A 24,763-nucleotide genomic window follows, 5' to 3' on the forward strand; every position below is an offset into this window, starting at 1 on the left:
AATTGACAGTAGGGATGAAAGGTGTAACAGGAGGAAAACCTCAAAGCAGTTGCACTTTGGAACAATTGTTGGAGAGGGTGGAACGTCAGATGGAAGGATGAGAATGTGACTGGAGGCACAGTAAAAGGAATGGCGTTTAATGTTGTCCCATTGACGAAACAATGCTTTTCCAAATTTTTTACAAAAGCTCTGTCAGTCACAATAAGAATATGACAAACTACTTTCTCTCTCTCTCTCTCTCTCTCTCTCTCTGAAGAAATAGTATAAATATGCTTGAACTATCAAACTTTTTATAACCATAGTTATATACTTTATCCTCCATTATGTCCATGAGTATTAGACCATCCTCAAACGAATGAATCTGATTTGTCAAAATTCAATGCCACAAGAATAACTTAGAGTTAGAGTTAAATCAACGTTAACCAGTAATAAACAAACTAAACCCATAAAACATGCTGATAAGCTAAACAATAACACCAGGGAAAACATTAAGGATCTCTGAGACCAGCTATGAAAGCACAAAGGCATTTGAATTAAAAATAAACAAATAATAAAAAAAAATATGAGCAAAAGTATAAAACTCTTTCACAGCGCTCTAAAAGACACGTCCCACATAACGGCGAATGGACCCTCATTAAGATGAAAAGAAAGCAACGCAGCAGGCCCTTCATCCGTTACGCAACGAACGCTTTAATGCATCTGATTAACTCCTCTGAACACACCTGATGGCTTTCAGGAGGGGTCCCTCCCCAAAGGCCCGTTTGACCCATAGAATGGGTTGGTTGGTTAAAAGGGCTTTTGTCTGGCCATCAAACTCTTCTACCATGTCACCTCTTTGTCCAAGGGCTTTTTGCTTTACACGCCAGCGCCCATCAAGACTCGTTCATGACGTCAAGACCTGTCGTCACAGGTGCTGATGGCCTCCGATTGCCTAAATGTCGCAGTCAAGGGAAGGGTCCTTTTCCTCTCTCAGTTCTATTTCTATACTGACGTCGGTTGCTAGGTCAGGTTGAACGTATATATCTTCGTTCAACCCAGGACCTACTATCAGACCTGTAGGGTAATGTCCAATAGGTACAAAGCCTCGGAATCATGCAACGAAAAGAAAAATCTGTGGATTTACAATTAGATGTTCATAAGTCTCAGTTAGTTTTCGTATAACTGGCTCCAGTTAAAATTCTTTAGTTAAACTATGTTTGTATTGTCGGCTTTCCCAAGCAGTTTCTACAAAACATCTGTGCGGGGTCCTTAGTATTTATGCACAAAATTAATGGCAAAGTAAACAATAATTAAGAAGAAATCACAAGTGCATCTTCGATTTCATTTGTTTGCCCTCTCTCTCTCTCTCTCTCTCTCTCTCTCTCTCTCTCTCTCTCTCTCTCTCTCTCTCTCACCCGGGCGAGGAGCGTCTTCCATCTGAAGGAAACTCCGTAAAACTAAATTACGACTGATCGCCTAAAACGATCCTGCGGCAACCAGTGACGTCACCGATCGCTGCAGCTCAAGAGTGGCTGAGGTGGATGGGAAGATCAGCCCTCACTCACGCTCAATGCTCCACGATTCATTAACTTTATCTTTCTCAGTTTTTCTCCCATTCACATTCAGTTACAATGCTTGCCTCACTTCCATGAAGAAGTGTGGTGTTAATAATAATAATAATAATAATAATAATAATAATAATAATAATAATAATAATAATAATAATAACATGTGGTGGCCCTTCTGGTTGGGATACGTAGATGCCCGCCACTGCAACGTGCAATAATAATAATAATAATAATAATAATAATAATAATAATAATAATAATAATAATAATAATAATATGCTAGGCACAGACGTGTTATACAATAAGAATCTCCACTCGTATTTATGTTGAAAGACGCAATTTTCAATGTAAGTTCTTCAAGAGATGATTTTCCAGTACAGCCTCTATTTCTGTCTTTAAAATGGGCGCAAATAACTAATCAAATTTTCGTTGCAAACGGAAATTAGAATAAAAAAAAGTACGTTTAATAATCACAGCTTTTACCCAATACCTGTACTGTATATATTTTGAAACCATGTGAAGTAAACAAATAAACAGAACGTCCCATTTCAGTTATCACTTCAGTTCCATGTCCACAATTCCTCACTTCTGCGTCTCGAGTGGGGAGAATTTGGTACTTAACTCTCTCTGCCCTGCCATTTTCTTCTGCCTTTCATCATCGATATGCTCTCCAGCACCTCCTCTGCCCACTTCCTCGTCTCAGCTTACCTCTCTCTCTCTCTCTCTCTCTCTCTCTCTCTCTCTCTCTCTCTCAGATAACCCATCAGCTGCTCCGTCACACATGGGGAGAAGACTACGTAAGCCTACAAAGCTACTCCACATTACTTGGGTCGAGATATACAGCGCAGATAACATAGGACCCCCTATAAAACTCTGCCGTTTTCTTTATTCGTTCCATCACACTCTCTCTCTCTCTCCTTCTCTCTCGGCGTTTCGACCTCGAGAAGAAGCGGCGGCGGCGCCATCGGACACCATACAAATTCTCCCCCTTAGGACAACTATAACACTATTACTGTCCGGTATAAATCTTACGTCAGACAGACGCGACTTCTAAAGGTATCTGGATGCTATTTACATTTTTTTAATATTATTTCCGTGGGTGGAGTTCATGAGAACATGATCCATTCTCATCTTTGAAATGGAGAGGAACCCAGCGAGTTCCCGCGTGAAATAAAACAGAAAGTGAAATTCATATATTCAGCTCATTCTTATCGCCAGAACGTATTTACAATTCAAGCAGCGTAATAATGCGATAAAGTCTCGCCACAAGAAGGGTGTAATGGTAAAATTATAGTTAAAGCTCGTCTAAAATATTCCATGGCTGACTTTTTCAGAATATTTTTTTTCAAGGGGGGGAATTATCATACATATGAACTCGTTGGCATAATGCTCCAGATCCTGGATCTTGATCGCTGGTCCTCGAAAAGAAATCCAGACGAGGAAGGAATTCCAAGGGAAAAATAGCGAAATATTTATTTTGATATAAAGAATAAAATGGTAGTTAGTTTCGTCCGAGATCAATTTTATATACTCAAACAAATTACCGCAGAAAAAATTACATCAAACTTTCAGATCCTGTCATTTAGTTCACACAAAATAATAAGTATTCTTATATACGATTACGAAACGATGTTAAGAAAATATATATAAAAAATCCAAGACAATATAAACTTTGTGACAGTGGAGGGGCTGGACGAAAAACCTTCGCCATGCGAATCACGTGACCTCTTGATTCTTTTCCCATAGATTAAGCACAAGTGGGAACAACTTCTGCTCAAGCATTCGCCTTCCGGAGTTTCACGACGTTGGTTTTAGGTCAGAATTTAAGTTTATAATCATATATATACAAACTTTTTCTGCTCCTTTATACCTTCTGTCGAAACTGATACAACTTTAGGCCAAAACTTCACATATTCACGACACAGTATCTGGCCTTTTTTCTCACCTGACAAAAGCATAGAGAGATAGAGAGAGAGAGAGAGAGAGAGAGAGACCGCAGCAAGCTGGCCTTCGCTGACGCAGTGGTTAAAACAACGCGAATTGAAATTCATTGGAGAAGAAGCAGCTGCTTTCTTCAACGTGGGACTCGGAACTTTTTTTTTTTAATGTCGTCACAAAGTCCTGAACACTGCGCCAAGTTACAGGAATAATTCTTGTTAATTCCCACTTCCCAACGGTACGTGTCGGAAAGGCCTCTCTTATTCTTCTTCTTCTTCCTAAAACGCGTCGTAACTTCAGATTTATCTCCACTGCACTCTTTAAAATGTCCTCCGTAGGGGGTTAGTGCCGTCAGTGCACCTCATGCGGTGCACTGCAGGCATTACTTAAGGGTTCTTTGCAGCGTGCCTTCCTTAGGTCCCTAGCTGCTGCAACCCCTTTCGTTCCTTTTACTGTACCTCCGTTCATATTCTGTCTCTTCCATTTTACTTCCCGCTGATTCATGGTGCAACTGCTTTGAGGTTTTCCTCCCGTTACACCTTTCAGACCTTTTACAGTCAGTTTCCGTTTCAGCGCTGAATGACCTCATAGGTCCCAGCGCTTGACTTTTGGTCAAATTTCTATATTCACTTCTTTCAAATGTCTTTCCCCAGATAAGATTATTCCCTTGTGTGGTGTATGCAAAGACTACTAGTAGCAGTTGTTGTAATAGTGAAACATAACGAGAGCAATTTATACTAATGAAGAGAGAAGTCAAGAATATTCTTCGGCATTTAATAACGACGACAAAGACGTAATAAAATCTTTACATCTTTTTAAAGGATTTTCTCATCCTTGACTCCCCAGCTAGAGGATGGCTGACAGCCGCTTTGTTTTTGTTTGTGATTTTATTTAGACAAAAGCATTATTTAAGAGTAACAACAATAACTTTCCTGTTAATTTCTTCCAACATTCATCATTGGCAGACCAACTTTACAACTTTACCCTCACCAAAATAAATGAGGAAGAAAAGCTAAAAAAAACTTCACCAAACCGTGAAAAAGCAAAACCCAAAATCGTAAGGACACTTAAAGCCACTCGTATATGAACATTCTCATCATATTTGAGACAAGGACACGAATTCTGCGAGGCACACCTCACTTGAGGCTAATTGTTGGGAGGCGTCCTTTGTTTGCCTGGTCAAAGGCGTTCCTCGTCTATCCAAGATATATCTTACGAGACGGATAGACAAAAATGAACGCGTATTTGTGCGTGCAAATTCTTATAGAGGCGAGATAAAAAAAAAATGACCCTCGCACCAACAAACGCAGAGTAGTATGTGTAACCGAGAACGTCCTTCTAACCTATTGTTTGAATGGAATGATTTAAAAGGCCGGATGAATGGAGGAGTATAGCGTTGCTTCTCTTCATGAATGACAGAGAAGGAGCTCGCCTTTCTTTTTCTGCATTAGAGATAATTCGACCATTTTCGTCAGCTGGTGTGGAACCAGGAGGGAGTGTTCTCAAGCAGAGGCACCACCGTAGTCTCCCCCCCCCCCAACCCCCCCTCTCCCCCGGCAGTACCAATTGACGGCGTATCACGATGCATTTCAGGCGGAAGAGGAAAATAAGCACCTGCGGTCTGCCACGTCATTGCTTTCCAACCATCTGCGGAAAAAATCTCAAGAATTGAGGTTGGGTTTATGTCTTTTTCTTTATTTACGTTTTGTTGACGTGTAGCCTTCTCTCGGCTTCTTCAATAACCCCTGTAATTACGGGGGGAGGGGGGGGTGGGTGGGTGGGGGTTTCAGTTCCTCAAAGGAAGTACAGAAAACCAGTTGCTAAGTCGTCCAGTTTATTAGTTTATTACCCTGACCGGGGATGCTGCAACTTCGTCTCTTAATTATCTTCTGCTCTTGCGTTCTCTTCCGTACTGGCCCGTTCCATAATTCATCAGAAACTGTAAAACTCAATTAATAATTCGTCACGCAAGGATTTACACCGATGAATGACGTGGGCTTACGCTTGACTATTTATGTCGAACCAATATCTGTGATTAAAAAGAGCTGAGAGAGAGAGAGAGAGAGAGAGAGAGAGAGAGAGAGAGAGAGAGAGAGAGATCCACTAACTGGACACTGTCCAAATCAACTTTGGGTGCAAAAACAGATCTAACGGACATGATCCAAAACAGCCGTGGCAGGGGGAATACACTTGTCAACTCCCAAGGCTCGAAGCTGTAAAAACTCAATCACAAAACAGGCTAACTAAACAATCTGTTTTCTGGCGACGTGCTCTTTATAGCTGACGCCACACCCGCCGCCTCCTTAATTTTATGACGGAAAATGAGACAAGTGGCATGGCAGTCAGGCACACCGTTTGCTCCATTCTCTAATTCGCCATAAAATCGAGATGTTGCGGTAATCCTCCTCCTCCTCCTCCTAATCCTACTCTCGAACAACGGGAGATTCTCCTCCTTAGCAATTACACAAATGAGCCGTTCAAATCTTGATGAAAATGTTTGGAGAAAGAGGAAGTTTGTTACATACAACTCTTACGATTCAGGAACGCGACACGCAGGAACCAAACGATATGAGAGAGAGAGAGAGAGAGAGAGAGAGAGAGAGAGAGAGAGAGAGAGAGAGAGAGAGAGATTGCTATCAACTGACACGTTCCTGACTTGACATAATAATCAAACTACATCATACTCTCGAGTCGACTTATTTCGACTTCTTGAAAAAAGGGGGAAAGAAAGAAAGAATTCTCAGCGATTATTCCGTCTACTATCTACTCCCGAGATCATTAATCAAATGTCCCCAAACATTTTCGTTGTTATTTAGCTCTCATGAACTTTCGGAGATTTTCCCTCTTCCGTGTATGTGCTGTCTGCGAAAACAAATAAACACATTCGGAATTTGAAGTCAAGGCAGTCTTTCCCGCCATGTCTAATCATATCCATTTCCAAGCATGAATATTTAGGCGGCTACTTGGTCCTATCTGCAAATTCTCTTGAATGGAATGGCTTATAGAGTTTAGGCCAAAGGCCAAGCGCTGGGGACCTATGAGGTCATTCAGCGCTGAAAGGAAAATTGAGAGTAAAAGGTTGCAAAGGTGTAACAGGAGGAAAGCCTCGCAGTTGCACTATGCAATAATCGTTAGGAGAGAATGGATAGCAAGATGGAAGACAGGTGATATGAAAGGAGGTACAGTTAAAGGAATGAAATGAGTTACAGATATTCTCTTGAATTACAGACCAGGAAAGGCAAACTCACTCTGCCAATCAAAGCTGACGCGATTCTAGCATAGCCGTCCACTTACATTTTTCACAGATTGCATAAAATTTCCGTAGTCTTTCGATACATATGATTTGCGTAAGGGACAATAACAGTAAAGGAATAAAATGGAATTAAATATGGACCCAGATCCTTTAATTTAACAGGTAATTCTCTCATGGACGGACATACAGAATGACAAACCACATCAACACTGCAAAGCCACTATTCCAAACAGCTTAAAAAAAAATTTCGAGTTCATTTTAACAAACGAGAGAGAGAGAGAGAGAGAGAGAGCTGGAGGAGACAAAACCCCATACCCATACCTTGGTGAAAGATCTTTAAAAAAAAAAAATAAAAATGGAAAAAAAAAAAGGCCCGACCAACCCACTCCCCGCTAACCATGTGCACCTTTCAGAGAGGGTCCCTGCTTCCAGCCAACCTCCGCGCCTGCGCATCACGACTCGGGGTCCGAAGGCGAGTATGTAGTCGGCGTCATAAATCCAGGGATTTACGTTCGGACTCCTCAACAGTTTTTTCAACTCTCTTCGAGAAAAGATTCACGACCATAGTTGTCAAACGCAGCGCGCTGTTTTGGGATCGTGTACGAAGGAAGGCACGCTGGAGAGGAAGTTCATTAAGACTCTGAAGTATTCAATGGTTTTATTGCCAGTGCAATCTCGTCATTTTCGAAGCTGACAACACTTGCTTACGAGCTGATCGTTCGAATCTTATTACGAAAAATTTAATCATTTTCTTCATGTAGTTCCTGAGAAATAAGCTGTCAAATGGAATCGGGAAGAGCCTTCACATCTTAATCAAATACAGTAATCACGAAAGAATCATGAAAATGTAATTTAATTTTACTTAGTATTCCTCATACAGAGGTACCATCAGCGATATTTTCTACCAGATTTTTTATATTACGAGACAAAGTATTTTATCTACCTCAATACACAAGTAATGAGGCCATGATAAGTAATCGTGCGATAAATAATTAGGTAAATAGATATACCGAATAACATCTAATTCATTTACCTATAACTTTTTTCTTGTATTCATCCTTTCTTGTCTGGATTTTTAAAAATATTTCCAGTTGACAACATTTTCCGTATAAATTTCACTCTAAACAGAATGTAGATTCGACTTAAAGCTCGAAATGCTGTCTCGCATATCTTCCAGTTTAACGAAATTCCTTCCAGAAAGAGCTTCCAGGAAAAGTTCTAAAAAAAAAAATTGGTATTGCTATCTAGTTGCAGCTGATTCAAACAGCTGCGATTCGGTCCACTCCACAAACACCAAACACTGTAGGCACTACTTAAGTTTCTTTCCTTTTACTGTACCTCCTTTCATATTCTCTTTCTTCCATCTTACTCTCCCCCACCCTCTCCTAACAGTTGATTCGTGGTGCAACTGCTTTGAGGTTTTCCTCCTGTTACACCTTTCAAACCTTTTACTGTTAATTTTTCCACCTCGGCGCTGAATGGCCTCATAGGTCCCAGTGCTTGGCCTTTGGCCTAAATTCTATATTCAATTCAATTCACAAACGCCGAAACTCTTTCAATCAACGTTATGGGTCATTCCACTATGTAGAATCTCTGGAATCTAATTGTCACTTACTGAGAGGCGAAAGTAAAAAAAAATAAGCGAGACATCTGCTGGAATGAACACCCCGTGTGTCCACCAGATCGTCGCATTCGGCTTGAATTCGGCGAATCATTCAGCGCGAGCTTTCCAAAAAATCACGAGTCCGCTCGCCGTGGAACGTAAGGACCGAAGAGCACCGCAATAAAACGTGTTAAAAAAAAGGGATAAATGGCAGCCGCGGCGTTTGTGAATGAACCAGACGGGGCGAAGAGTGTCAGGTGGCAACATTTACTCGGCGAATTCCTGTACATTTCCGACCGAGTAGAGGTCAAACGTACACGCTTCCAGGACTTTGAGGTTCCTTCTAACCCAGTGGTCGACGCTAACAGGGACTGTGTGTATATATATATATATATATATATATATATATATATATATATATATATATATATATATATATATATATATATATATATATATATATATATATATATATATATATATATATATATATAAACACACACTCACACATATATACTGTATATATTTTATATATATAACATCCAAAAACACTATTGCTTGTGTATCGAATCTGTAGCACAACAACACCAATTCTTCAGACTTGGTCAAGGTGAAGACCCATGACTGGAGACTGCTATGAATTAAGTCAGAAAGAAATCGGCCGTTTAAAATAAAAAAGCGAATATGTGTCTCTTTGAATGAACATGACTCTCTAGAGAGAGAGAGAGAGAGAGAGAGAGAGAGAGAGAGAGAGAGAGAGAGAGAGAGAGAGAGAGAGAGAAATAAGCCGGAAAGCCAACATAGTGCCAATCGAAGTATCAAGAGCATTTGGGAAAGGAGATCAAGAATCTTCCCAAGACTTTGTGGAACGGAACTCTATTGCTTATTTTTTTTTTTTTTTTTTTTTGGCAAACCATTTCCAGAAGACCTCAAGAATTCGAATAAAGGAATTTTTTTTATTTGTTATGACTTTCTAAATTACGAAATAAACCCTTAAAATAAACCAGTTCAGCAGCAATATTTTCCGTATCAGTATCTACCCCGTACTTCAAGCATATAGAACTGAGCAACAAAGCAAAATGTTGCGAAGGCAAGAGCACAAAAGCAAACACACGCGCACGCAAACGCACGCACATTAAAAAAAAAAAAAAAGCAAACCCACAAATGCTTTCATGTCTCATCCATTAATATCCCGACCCTGAATCTAGCTACAAGCCATTTGTCATTCCAGAGCAACGTTGTTACATTATACGATAATTGATGAACTACAACATGCGGGTGGCATACTGGCACAAGGGTTGGGGGGGAGGGGGTACTTCCTACACTCAAATCCTCTCGTCTAGGTAGGCCTACAAAACCTGCCCCGTTGGTTGCCAGATGTTTGATTAGAGTTGGCGGTTAGTTGGCTGTGAAATGACAGATCAACAGAGCTGTTTGGTATTTCTTCGCACGGGGGTACGGTTTGGGAATCTTGCCAGCCTTCGCTAAGAAATGATAGTTATTAGTAATTATTAATTACATCTTTGCTTCATCAGGAACTCGAATAATGTTTAATCTAATCAATATCACCAGTTAAACAACAGCGCCAGTAAGGAAAACTATATGATTTTATTCGCTACAAGAGATGGATTTTTAAGTGGCACAAAATATTACAAAATAAAAAAAATAAATTGGAAAGCCACTATAAGCGCCAATTTCGAACAACAGCACTGCAACAGATAAATAAATGTATTGGTAATATGACAACGTACGTGATGACTCAACCGATTTCTACATACGAGCATTCTGTTCAGTAGAGGTTTACGAATCAAGTATAAATAATTTTAATTTCTTTTGAAAGGTGACGTGTACATCACAAATAATAATAATAATAATAATAATAATAATAATAATAATAATAATAATAATAACTAAAAGCCACAGTAGTGTTAAAAATGTTTACAGAGTTAAAAACAAATATTTTCAACACTATTGTGGCTTCTAATTCTCGATATTATAGCCTCGCTACAGGGTCGCCTTGTTTCAAATAATAATAATAATAATAATAATAATAATAATAATAATAATAATAATAATAATAATAATAATAGTAATGTATATCTGGGCCACAATAATATTCAGTGGTGAATTATTGTTGATTTCATAAAAACGCTACAACAGCTTTCGAACCCTGTCCTGGGTTCATGTTCAGTCCAACTGAAAGCGCCTGTAACGTTTTTATAAAATCAACAATAATTCACCACTGACTATTATTGTGGGCCTGATATACAGCGTATCCCGTTCTCGATCTAGAGGAGAAAGACCTACTACTACTATTACTACTACTACTACTACTACTAATAATAATAATAATAATAATAATAAATACTCATGGACACAGCGAGTCCAGACAATCATCTAACTGCTGACATCTCGATTGAGCCTCTACCGTACCAGAGCGCTGGACAATCACGAGTTATTTAAGGCAGTCAAGATCACATCGGCTAAACGCCCTACAATACAGTGCTTATTTAGAACGCTGAACCAGACGTTCAAAGGTCAAGATCCGGGGAGCATTGAAAGGCAGTTGGAGAAAAAAGGAATTTATGGTGAAAATTAAAAAAAAAAAAAAAAGTTCTATAAGACCAAATACTTTGTGGTATACTTCAGCTAATTTATTTGGGGCAGAATAGACTTTAGGTCAAAGGCCAAGCACTGGGACCTATGAGGTCATTCAGCGCCGAAACTGAAATTGACATTAAGAAGGTTTGAAAGGTGTATCAGGAGAAAAACCTCAAAGCAGCTGCACTATGAATCAAGTGTCAGGAGAGGGTGGGAAGTAAGATGGAAGAAAGAGAATATGAACGGAGGTACAGTAAAAGGAATGAAAGGGGTTGCAGCTAGGGGCCGAAGGGGAGCTGCAAAGAACGTTAAGTAATGCCTACAGTGCGCCGCATGAGGTGCAATAACGGCACTTCCCCCCAACGAGGATAATATTATTAATATTATTATTATTATATAAATCTACATTACGTAACGACAGCGACATTTCAAACTGGAAAAAAACCTAGGCAATACAATATCGTTACTACGCATGAGCGCGCGCGCACGTACGTGCATCGACTCCAGCGTACGCGAGGGCACGCAAATGGTGCTACCGAGTATACCTGAGCGTGAACTTATCATGACGAAGAGAAACAAACCAACGTCCTTGACTGCGCATGTACGTAACGGAAGGGCTGCTCGGTAGCCATAGCTATAGCGACCGAGAGAGAGAGAGAGAGAGAGAGAGAGAGAGAGGACGAGCAATATAGCGGTAACGCTTTCGACGGTCGGTCAGTATTAATAACTCGGAAAAATGCGCGCGGGCGCACCGCAGCCTGGTACCACTATATAATGACAGCCATTTTGCAAACAAAGAAGGAGCACTGCATTCGAACTCTCTGCCTGAAGAAAGGTGGATTCCCATGGTGTAATTATTTGCACATTCCGGTGACACGCCGGTGAAGGATTTCACAAAAAAATTCGATATATGTCACCCCCATTAAACAGTAAAAAACAAATAAATAAATAAGTAAAGAGGATAGATTGCGTGCAATTACATCCATCAATATCCCCAACCTTCAATGAAAAACAAAAATAAATAAATAAAAATAACAGATTTCTTGCAATTACTTTGATCAAAATCCCTCCCCGAACCCCAACCCCTTTCAACGAAAAATAAATAAATAAAGCAAACAGAATTGATTGCGACCAATTATTTTCATCAAAAAAATTCCGGAATAGCTGGAACGGTGAATTCCACGACGTAAGATGTTTATCTGAACAAAGGAAAGCAGAAATTACCCAGTGTCCGTGTCTTCACTGGCCAGGGAGGGACATCATGAAACCTTATCAATGAATGTCGTTACTTCATGCAAGGTCAGTGGGGCGATCTTTGAAGTCATTTCTCTGTTTGTGTTGTCGATCTCTCTCTCTCTGTCCATACATACTTTACTGTTGTTCATTCCCCAACATCAAGTTCCTACAATTGGCTGCACGATCAACTTATATATATACATACATATATATATATATATATATATATATATATATATATATATATATATATATATATATATATATATATATATATATATATATATATAAAGGCAGGTAGGACCCTCTTCGCTACATTCACCTCTCTTATTTTTGGTCTGGGCTTTTCCAAAGACCGAGAGAGACCTGATTCTGAAATTACATGACACACAAGGGATTCTGAACCACTTCACTGCCAGTTATGCAAATTTAACAAATGAAGGTTATGTATATATACATATATATATATATATATATATATATATATATATATATATATATATATATATATATATATATATATATATATATATATATATATATATATATATATATATATATAATACTGCTTAGTGAAAAAGGAACAGAAAATAATGAACGTAAAAGTACCCGACCACAGTCTTCATAACTAACGAAGAACTTGATCAATTACAGTCCATCCTGCAAGCCTTACAGTTCACCGATTCCGCCAAAATTAATGAGCATCAGTCGTGCTGCGCTTAAAAGGGCGCATCAGTTAAGACGCGTCACCGAAATTGCGAGTTTTCTCCCCCAACCCATAATCAACTTATAAGCTCATCTTATTTGCGTCAGACCGAACCTCGGCAACATCCTATTTAACACAACTGAACACTAATTACTAGAAAAAAAGTGCGCAAGCACGCCTAAACCCGAGGCAGCACACACACGCACACACGCACACACACACACACACATTAGTTCTTCGAGTGCACAGACACAAAGACCTTTATATTTCGGCCACTCTCCTAGCCCAGTGGCCTAGTTTCGGACGGTTAGTGGCGCCGTGCATGAGAAGGTCCATATTGGGACGGAAGATTGTCGGGCTGGCGAATATAATGCATGGTTTGGGAGGCGTCACTGAACAAGAGAGGGAAATGTCGCCATGGGAACTCCGGGGACAAACTTCTGTAAACATTTCTGCTTTTGGAGTCATCACTGAAGAACAAGAGAGTGAAATGTCGCCATGGGAACTCTGGGGACAAACTTAAGCAAACAATTCTATTTCTGGAGTCATCACTGAAGAACAAGAGAGTGAAAGGTCGCCACGTGAACTCCGGGGATAAACTTATGATGTCAACATTTCTGGTTTTGGAGTCATCAATGAAGAACAAGAGAGTGAAATGTCGCCATGGGAACTCCGGGGACAAACTTAAGTAAACACTTCTATTTCTGGAGTCATCACTGAAGAACAAGAGAGTGAAATGTCGCCATGGGAACTCCGGGGACAAACTTATGATGTCAACATTTCTGGTTTTTGGATTCGTCACTAGACAAGAGAGTGAAAGGTCGCCACGTGAACCCCAGGGACAAACTTCTGTAAACATCTGCAAATCCGATTACGAGCGAACTCAAGATGAAAGCGATGCGAGCCTAATGTTAAAATGACTGATATCAAACTAACTATGACTATTTAACCGGGCGGGGTAAAAAAGTCTCTTTAATTCAAGAGTGATAGAATCCGTAATGACGTCATCTTTTTCCAAATGTCACATATTACAAAATAGACCGTCTCCATCTAACTGTCTTTATGTCACCTTTGAAATCTTACAATATGCGCTCTCGACATACATAACAGTTTGTGCATGAGAGTAAATATGTAAAATCTATACACATACCCTTATGTATACGCGTATTACCAAAACCTTCATAAATGAGACAACAAAAAGCAAGTGTTAGAGAATCGTCTAACAAGTTAATGAAAGAATTATAAAGAAAAGCAAGTAGAAAATGCGCCGAAGTTTCCTCGGCGCAATCGAGTTTTCTGTACAGCGTGTAATCAAGGCCACCGTAAATAGATCTATCTTTCGGTGGTCTCGGTATAATGCTGTAAGAGCCGCGGCCCAGGAAACTTTAACCCACCGCCCGGTGGTGGCCTACCCTACATCGTTGCCAGAAGCACGATTATGGCTAACTTTAACCCTATATAAAATAAAAAAAAAAACTACTGAGGCTAGAGGGCTGCAATTTGGTATGGTTGATGATTGGAGGATGGATGATCAACATACTAATTTGCAGCCCTCTAGCCTCAGTAGTTTTTAAGATCTGAGGGCGGACAGAAAAAGTGTGGACGGATAGACAAAGCCAGCGCTATAGTTTTCTTTCACAGAAAACTAAAACTGTAGGTCTTATAGCAATGCTTAAGTCCAGGATGTACATACTATATAGCATCAGCCATGACTCGAAACGAGACTTATGCAACAAACACGCACAGAGAAAGCAAGCACAGGAAAATGCAAAACCTAAAAAAGCCAACACTGAGATTTAAAAGCAAAACTTTCACCACATCCATTGAAAAAGTTCGATAACTTGACCACACCAACATCACCGGCCCTTCCTACAGAAAACCCCAAAAGCTGAATGTAATATCCGAGACGTTTGCTAATCTCCACCTGCACTGGTCCACTCTGGCATCAAAACCCAATTCGGCAAAAGCGCGCATCAGACCAAACGTTCAATTTTTCCACTCGCTCGTCCGTCCCGTGGTCGGGGAAAGATGAATGATTCCAAAGACCTCGTTGTTTACCGCTGGCGCCAAACAGTGTCTCGTGTCATCGTTTCGAGAAAATGTGAGGAAGGGTGGGGAGAGGGGGAATTTGGTAAGGGGTAGGTGGGGAAGGGGGAGGGGGATTTAGAGGGACGTTTATGAAGGAGGTGGAGGGTGTCACCACGGACCAAGGAGCTACTCAGTGTATGACCACCAGGAAGGAAATGAGGTACTCCTCACCTCCGGATCTGCCCCCTCCCCTCCCCTGCAACCCCCCCTCCTCCAGTGATTTACCTCATACACATCCTCTTTCGGTCATGCTCCACTTGCTCTCTCTCTCTCTCTCTCTCTCTCTCTCTCTCTCTCTCTCTCTCTCTCTCTCTCTCTCTGTCCATTATCGTGTGGAGTGTTGCAATAGGTTTCAAGGAAAACTTGCCGTTTTCATGCCGAACTTGAATCATTTTAATTTCTGTCACAAGACACGACCTTTTATCAACTAAATAGATAAAATGATTAGTTACAAACCGTCCCGTCACGCACTCCACGCAATGTTTCTCCTGTTGCATAAATCTATTATTTAGACAACTAAACCAAATCCTTAATAAGAAACTGGGTACAAATAACAGTGCAAACAAGAACGACACACACACACACACACATATATGTATATATATATATATATATATATATATATATATATATATATATAATCACACACATACATATAAGTATATACATACATACACACACACACACACACACATATATATATATATATATATATATATATATATATATATATATATACATATATGTGTATATATATGTGGATTTTGTCTTCATTTATATATTCATCACGTTCCATATTTTAGTGATTCAGTTATGCATGTATATATATATATATGTATATGTACAGGTGTATGTGTGTATATATACAGTATACACACACATATATATATACACAAACACTTGTGTACATGTGTACATGCGTGAATGTTTCACAAGATCCACTCCCTACCACATTCTCGCCCAGGAGTACCTCACATACCTGACGCTCTTATACGAAACCATCAAAAACTAGGAAAGGCGAACAATGCTGGCCACTTCGCCCAAACACTGGCCACACTATGAATCGAGCAGGAAACGACGTGATGCGTATAACCCCATTTTTTCGTGGACTGGGAAATGAAATATCGACGGAGCGAAAGATCTGCAGAAAGCGGAAATATCTGAACGAGCGAGGGAAGAATTCTCGCTACCTCCTTTTATTAATCTGGTTGCGACTTACAGACGTTCCATACTTAGTGATTAAATAAATAAGTAAATGAATAAATAAATGAGCAAACATTAGGCAATGAGTAAGTAAGTAAGTAAATAAAGTAAATAAAAACTTCAAAAATGTTCCCGTGAGGAAAAGCAAAAAAATATCAGCCACTAATCAACGCAAAAGCGATGCACAAAAACCTGAAGAAAGTTCCCACGAATGAAATGGGAAATAGAGACAATCTGTCATCAGTAACAGAAGACATAAACAAAAGCAGTAAGTTCCTTAACAAAATGAACAAATTACCTGACAGGGTCCGAACCAAAACTGATCTGATCCTACCAGTACACGGCAGGCAAAAGCGATTCTCAAGACTTAACGAGTCCTCCGCAAAAGAGAGAGAGAGATGTTTACATCTGGTTGACGTTTCCGTTGGCAAACTGCATTAACTCATCACTGTCAACTGCTTTTAACTTTCGTAAACAGACAGTTCTGTCTGAGTGACCGGGTGTTCTTTCCTAGAGCCTCAAAGTAACGCAACAAGGTGTTTTTATTCTTTATCTTAAATATTTACGCTTTCTTTTCTATCACTGAACAACTCTCCTTATTTCACATACACACACACTATAGTATATATATATATATATATATATATATATATATATATATATATATATATATATATATATATATATATATATATATATAATACATTTAATGACTCAAAAACCTCATTTTTGTACTTCCAAATATGAAATCATGATTAACTTGTTAATATCTAAATCACTTTGCCTTGTATGTAACTCACACCCGAAAAAGATAATTATTTATAATAAGTGCTCCTACCCTAACCAGGATTCGAACCTATACCATCAAGAATAGCAAGGTAAAGTGGCTTAACATATATATATATATCACCCATAAATATAAACGGATGCAATTATATCTGACATACATTCACAATGACGTTCAAATGGTAACAGAATCACATTTTAGCACCCACGTCTTATTGCCTCACAGGATTCATTACCGAACTTACCCAAGCTAGGTTCTGATACTAAGAGGAATAAACTCCTCTGAGCAACAACTTAAAACCGACTCACCTGTCAGTGAGGGCATCAATGTCTTCCGCTTGCTCGGCCAGAGACGACTCCAAGTCCAGGTAGGTCCCGTAGTCGCCGTCCCTGTACACCTGGAGTGTGACGTCATCAAGCTGTCAAAAAATAGAGGGAGGAATGAGTGTGATTAGGAAGTGAATGGCTTGACGTAAATATGCACTTGCTACAATTATACACCAGGCGTGTGTATGCAAATATGCATGTTTGTATGTACTTATGTATGGAGGTGTTTCGATATATATATATGTGTGTATATATATATATGTATGTATATATATATATATATATATATATATATATATATATATATATATATATATATATATATGTATATTTAGAAAATATTTGGACACGTTTATCACTGCAAACGTTGGATCCGACTGGGAAATAAATATAAGAATCTCTCTCCCTCTTTCTCTACTGAGGTTCGATTCGAACCCACGCACGCTATAGAAAGAGTACACAACACAGAAGGCTAAGTATCCATTCCATCCCCGTATGCACACACACACAAACACAAACACACACACACACACACACACACACACACACACACACACACACACACATATATATATATATATATATATATATATATATATATATATATATATATATATATATATATATATATATATATATCTGTAAAATCAGCTATATTTACCGACGTTGAAATGAACCCAGACCCATCCTCAGCATAGTATTTTACATGTTGTCCCTTTATCAAATTAAAATAGTATTTATTTAAGAAATTGATTCGTCAGGTTCATTGGGGATGAAACAATCACCTGTGGTGATAAGTGTGTGCAAACAGTGAGGAAAATAGAAATGTTAGGTCCATTGTGGCTAACAGAAAATAACACTTACAAACATACACACCACAGACCCAGAGTTCATCAGCCTTTCCAGAATTGATCAACTTCCTCCTTAAGTTTTCGAGTGTTCTTATAGAAAAAAATTTCACTTAGTCATTTCTCAGGTTCCAAAAAGCATTACAAATTAAATCTAACATGTCTGCATTCAGTTACCTACACCACTTTATGACCAATAACACTGAAAGAATGACAATGATTCTCATTCCTTTGTTCAGGAGGTTGCTGGGAATGACGGGCCGTCTAGTGTAGCGGAATGTTTGCCGGACCAAACACCTTTATCAGTCGGTCTTATCTTAATGAGTCATACGTCATTCTGACTTCGTTATCGCCCTGATCTTTCTCCCTGACCTCTTTATGCTGGAAGGATGCCACGAATCAATTCAGGTGATGCAACAAACGAAGAATTCTGTGCATTTTTTTCCAGGCATTCTGTAGAATAAGTTCGTCTTTGCCCAGACAAATAATTTGTAACTGAGATATTTTATTGGAGTTCACAACTAAAACAACATCTGTAATCTGTAATATATATCCGCTTCCTGGTTCTCTGAGCATTGATAACATTGCATTTAATGTATCCAAGGCCAGGAATAAAGTATACCCTGTTGCATTTGACTGCAAACATTGCATCTGGCAATGTGATCGGAAATAATGAGTAAAAAGCCACGATAATGTAAATGAGAAACTGTATTTTTCCTCTTCAGCCAACTGAATGAAAATACTTGTTTATTTTAAAAAGACAAATTTTTAAAAAATACAGTCTCTCATTTACATTATTGTGGCTTTCTACTCATTAACGTCTGTTATAGCAACATACTGGTTTGGAAACTCGGAAGCAACTCAGTGCCTTCAGAATAGAATAAATATACTTTCGTGACAGTTACGTCATAACTTTCAACAACAAATACTTTATAGTATCACGATGATTCTACGTACGGGGAGGGTAACTGTTCGTCTTAGGGAAGTTTGTTTACTGTTCAGGGATCATCTCCTAGCGACGCATCTTCACGAACACGGCAGTCACACCGAGCGAAACCAAATTACGAAACTCGACCAAAGTGTTTATCGCAGTCGATATCGGAGATAAGGTTATCAGCCATGTTGGCTTATGTTGGCAGCTTCGTCAACATATGGCGCACTGCGTGGAGCAGATAAAAACAGGATGCATAATGAAATCGAGGATATGTAAATATCAAGATTTAATACGTCCGCTCTATTTATAAAGCGACGGAAGGGAATTCGGTCTTTCTGCGTTCGAATGTTGTATTTGTTTCACAATACATACTCGTACATACAAGCGTAGATAGTACGGTGCACATCGTCTCATTCATAATATTAATATTGCAGGTAACAGGCGTATTTCTTTAAGATAATTAACCCGTCTCTAAGCCGGGAATTCTGAAATAGGGTTTGCATTCTGGATGATCTACAAAAACACTTGCTTGTTGACATTTCAAAATAAGTCTAAAAAAATCTGTGGAAATTTCCTGTAGCGCTGGGGAACGATAATAACAATTGCGTATAATGTAAATAATAGTCTGTCAAAGTGATAACTTATTATATATAAATCATCTAATCGAAACTAACTTGAAATATAGACACAAGAAAGAATTTACTTCAGTTAACAAGTAAAAAATGCGCAATCGAGTTTTCTGTACATCGTATGATCAAGGCCACCGAAAACAGATCTATCTTTCGGTGGTGTCAGTTTAATGCCGTATGAGCCGCGGCCCATTAAGCTTTAATCACGGGCCGATGGTGGCCTGTCCTATATCGTTGCCAGATGCACGATCGTGGCTAACTTTAACCTTAAATAAAATAAAAATTGATGAGGCTACGTATAATGACTTGAGTGTGGCTGATCAACATACCAATTTGCAGCCCTCTAGCCTCGGTAGTTTTTAAGATCTGAGGGCGGGCAGGAAAAAAAAAGTTTGGACGGACAGACAAAGCCGGCACAATAGTTTTCTTTTACAGAAAACTCAAAGTCAACCACTCTTCTGTAATGCGGAGCTCAGGCCATAATAAGAAACAAAAAACGAGTGCATATTCACGAAATAATTTTCGTATATACAAAACTTTGCCTCACTCATTTATGATAAGGAATTCAGCCGATAAAGTAAAAAAATTACAAACAGAGGAATTCACTTACGACAATGAAAACTAGAGCATATTTCGGTTCTGCAGAGTTATGCCCGTATAAAAAATACCAATACAAACTGACATTTGTTTTACAGGAGAGTAAAAATTTCTACGTAACTCTTACGTTATATTTCTTTAACGTGAAAATTTTGATCAATAGGGAAAAACGTAATATTTCACTTTACTTCCTCTTAAATCTTCCTAATGAACACCACATTCTTTGGAAGCTTGAATTATTTCAAGTCAATGGCCCCTTCGGTGGGGATGTTCCATATAAATAAGTTTCATCTACTGAATAATAATAATAATAATAATAATAATAATAATAATAATAATAATAATAATAATAATATAATAATAATAATTTCAAGCCAATGGCTCCTTTGGTGGGCTTGGTCCATATGTATAGTTTTCATCTACTGAATAATAATAATAATAATAATAATAATAATAATAATAATAATAATAATAATAATAATAATAATAATAATAATTTCAAGTCAATGACCTCTTTGGTGGGCTTTTCCATATGAATAGGTTTCATCTACTGAGTAATAATAATAATAATAATAATAATAATAATAATAATAATAATAATAATAATAATAATAATAATAATAGTGATAATAATAATTATTTCAAGTCAATGGCCCCTTTCATGGGCTTGGCCCATATGAATAGGTTTCATCTACTGAATAATAATAATAATAATAATAATAATAATAATAATAATAATAATAATAATAATAATAATAACAGTGACTTGAGGTTTTTGAAAGCATCGTCCAACTGACATTAAACAAGACACTTAAAAGAGGATTCTGAAAGCAAACTCCAGACTTCAACAATACAACATTAAAACAAGAGCTGTCAGCAGAGCGAACATTTTTTTTTTCCTTAGAGGCGAAATTTGGTTGAAAGTTCGCCGGCCACTGGAGGCTTCGAACAACCTCTCCCAGGGAATTCTCAGCGACCACAATGACGCAATCACAGAAGCAGTTCCCTTTCTCATACGTAAGTTCTCTCTTCCACGGAGTTCTGTGTTTTTTTTTTTAACCCTCTTTGGCGAGCTCTAAGTTGGCTGTGTACGGAAAGACGATGAATAATATACGCTGAATATAGAGTTTAGGACTTTAGGCCAAAGGCCAAACGCTGGGACCTCGGAAATTGACAGTAAAAAGGTCTGAAAGGTGTAACAGGAGGAAAACCTCAAAGCAGTTGCACTATGAAACAATTGTCAGGACAGTGTAGAGAGTAAGTTGGAAGAAAGAGAATATGAACGGAGGTACAGGAAAAGGAATGAAAGGGGTTTCCAGCTAGGGGCCAAAGAGACGCTGCAAAGAAGACCCTTAAGTAATGCCTACAGCGCACCGCGTGAGGTGCACTGACGGCACAGTTCCCTAAGGGGAACATACGTAGGATGTGAAATATCAGCTTTGAAAAATTAAGTGAATTTTGTACACAATGAAGCAAAATTATGGCTGTATACGAAAATAAAATGAAAAATATATCAGGATATGAAATATCGATCTTGGAAAATTAAGTGAAAACTTTACACAGTGAAGTCCAAATGTTTTGAAGATTTTGAAGTATTGTAATTTCTTTATTCAAAGACGCATATTATATATGTACGTCGGTTTTCTTGTCATATTGCTTTCTATTTGGTAGCAACTGTGGATGCCTTATAAACTGAATTTCCTCCGCTGGTTCTAAAGGTCGAAATGAACCCTAATTTCTTACATTAAAAAACTAGATAATTGCATTAATACTTTATGAAACAACAAATCTACGAAGATTCTTTAAACATCATCTCAGCATCGTTTACAGTCCACCGTTTTCATACGTAAAGCTTTAAAATTAAACATCTCCTAAGAGTAAAAGAAATGGAACTGAAAGAAAATTGAAGACAGCTCCCCAAAGCACGCTTCTAAAGCCTTTAACCGGAAAATAAGTTTTCTAATTACATCTGGGCAAAAAAAAAAAATTAAATAAAATAAAATAAAAAAGAAAACTAAAATAAACTAATATAAAAATAAAAAATAGAAATTTCAGCTGCGTGGAATGTCTTCATTAACGAACGCTCGACTTTCCGCCTCGCCCCGTGATGATGGAAATTATGGTGCCCTCTTTGCTGCTATTGACTTGCGCGTGCCAAGGGATGGGCACAGCAATAAGATGCGTGTAGAGAGAGAGAGAGAGAGAGAGAGAGAGAGAGAGAGAGAGAGAGAGAGAGAGAGAGCTGATAATAATCCACCTTCGTTTCCTTCATCTTATACGAGAGAGAGAGAGAGAGAGAGAGAGAGAGAGAGAGAGAGAGAGAGAGAGAGAGAGAGGGGTGTTTGTACAGGTGTTGAAGATGGTATGGGATGTATACCATAAGAGGAACACCCACTCTACCCCCTCCCCCAATACCAGCCCACCCAACTCGTTCCCTTTTGCTTTACGATCATCTAGGGAGTCTATGTAGAGAATCCCTTGTAGATGGCAAAGCACTAACATTCCTAGATTAATAAGGGATTGTCTAGTTATTATTATTATTATTATTATTATTATTATTATTATTATTATTATTATTATTATTCAGTAGATGAACCCTATTCATATGGAGCAAGCCCACCAAAGGGCCCATTGACTTGAAATTTAAGTTCCCAAGGAATATTATTATTATTATTATTATTATTATTATTATTATTATTATTATTATTCACCAGATGAACCTTATTCAAATGGAACAAGCCCACCTAAGGGGCCACTGACTTGAATTTCAAGCTTCCAAAGAATAATATGGTGTTCAACAGGAAGACGTAAGAGAAAGTTAAATACAGAAAGAACAGATCCCACTTATTAAAAAAGAAGAAATATACTGACAAATAGGTAAATAGACGAAAATGTTGCGTGGGGCTAGGAAACTCAAGCGAAAGTTGTCTACGCTGTAGGAGGGAATGCTTTGGAAAAGATGGTCCCCCGATGCACATTTAACTCTAAAGTACAAAGGGCAAACTAAAAATGTTTCTGGTTGTTGGAAGCCCTCCATCAGACGTCAGGTTTTCGGACTTAGAGAGTAATTACAAAAAGTAAATACGATGTAACAGCGTTTTTATATGAATTTCCTTACAGGGATTTTGTAGTCCCAAATTTAAAATATCGTAAATATCGCTTTCGGATGAGTGAGCATGCTTACATGTTTCTCGGTAAAGGAAAATACTGTCTCTCTCTCTCTCTCTCTCTCTCTCTCTCTCTCTCTCTCTCTCTCTCTCTCTCTCTCTCTCTATATATATATATATATATATATATATATATATATATATATATTTGCGAGGTAGAGCTAATTGGATATTCAACGACATTTGTAGCTTAATGTTTGTGTATATAAAATCACGGTTATGTGATAAAAATTCATATATACATTATACACACACAAACACACACACACACACATATATATATATATATACATATATATATATATATATATATATATATATATATATAAAAGCAGGAAATTCTCCGTTTTTCCCCTTATACGAACAGTATACCTTTCACCAAACAGTAACCTGAAAATAGCCTAACAAGTAATTGTACCAGACAGTCTGGCCACGGACGAAAAGTAATAATTGAAAGTCAAAGGGTGACCTCTCTCTCTCTCTCTCTCTCCGGGTGAAAGGATTTCATTTTTATCCTTTTACCAAATCTTACAGCAACTTTGATTTAAAAGCCATTGCCTCGTAAGCGCTGTGTGGGGCCGTTCACTTCCGTCCTGACGCTGGGACATGATGAAACTGACTTTAATAATCGCTGTCTACTCTTTATAAGCCCTCTTGGCCACACGTTACGAACATGACGATAAAACGCCGTCATGTTCTGGCAAACCATCTGACCTTCACGAAATTCGTGTGTTCAAGTGAATTGCGACACTTCTTTCGTATCACATTTATGATACAATAATTACGTGGATTTATAATGAAAGTGATTGTTAAAAAGTATTTATACACAATTATATATATATATATATATATATATATATATATATATATATATATATATATATATATATATATATATATATATATATATATATATATATATAGCAGTGGATGTGTTTCAACGGAGGTTAGTGGAAAAGGAACTTGCTTTTAAACATTACTGCTTTAGGTTAGGTTTTCAATCTGGCCCACAAGCACTTATTATATGTATACCGTATATATATATATATATATATATATATATATATATATATATATATATATATATATATATACATATACATAAAGCGCTAAATTGCAAACCTAACGCAGTAATTCTTTAAAAACAAGCTTATCTGTTTCAAAAACTCTATTAAAAACACATCCACAGTTATGTGTTTATTAATATCAAACTTGCTCTACACGAAGACAAATAAACTTTCATGTCCAATCACTAATTTCGAGAGTGAAACGCGCACCCCACCGGGAAATTTGGGGACTG

At 38.0% G+C, this 24,763-nt stretch overlaps 1 protein-coding gene across 28 annotated transcripts in view; it reads right to left on the minus strand.

Moving 5' to 3' along the window:
* The window catches only part of Fhos (Formin homology 2 domain containing), a 395,727-nt gene that overhangs the window by 184,692 nt on the left and 186,272 nt on the right, over positions 1-24,763 (minus strand). For all 28 annotated transcript variants that reach the window (XR_010854741.1, XR_010854734.1, XR_010854742.1 and 25 more), the window contains one exon: positions 17,271-17,380. Coding sequence is in view for 18 of the 28 variants with exons in the window: in XM_067112895.1 (XP_066968996.1) it covers positions 17,271-17,380 (110 nt within the window). In the remaining 10 variants the exon portion in view is untranslated. The remainder of the gene's footprint in view (positions 1-17,270; positions 17,381-24,763) is intronic.

This window comes from Macrobrachium rosenbergii, chromosome 12 (assembly GCF_040412425.1).
Source record: "Macrobrachium rosenbergii isolate ZJJX-2024 chromosome 12, ASM4041242v1, whole genome shotgun sequence".
Taxonomy (NCBI): Eukaryota; Metazoa; Arthropoda; class Malacostraca; order Decapoda; family Palaemonidae; genus Macrobrachium; species Macrobrachium rosenbergii.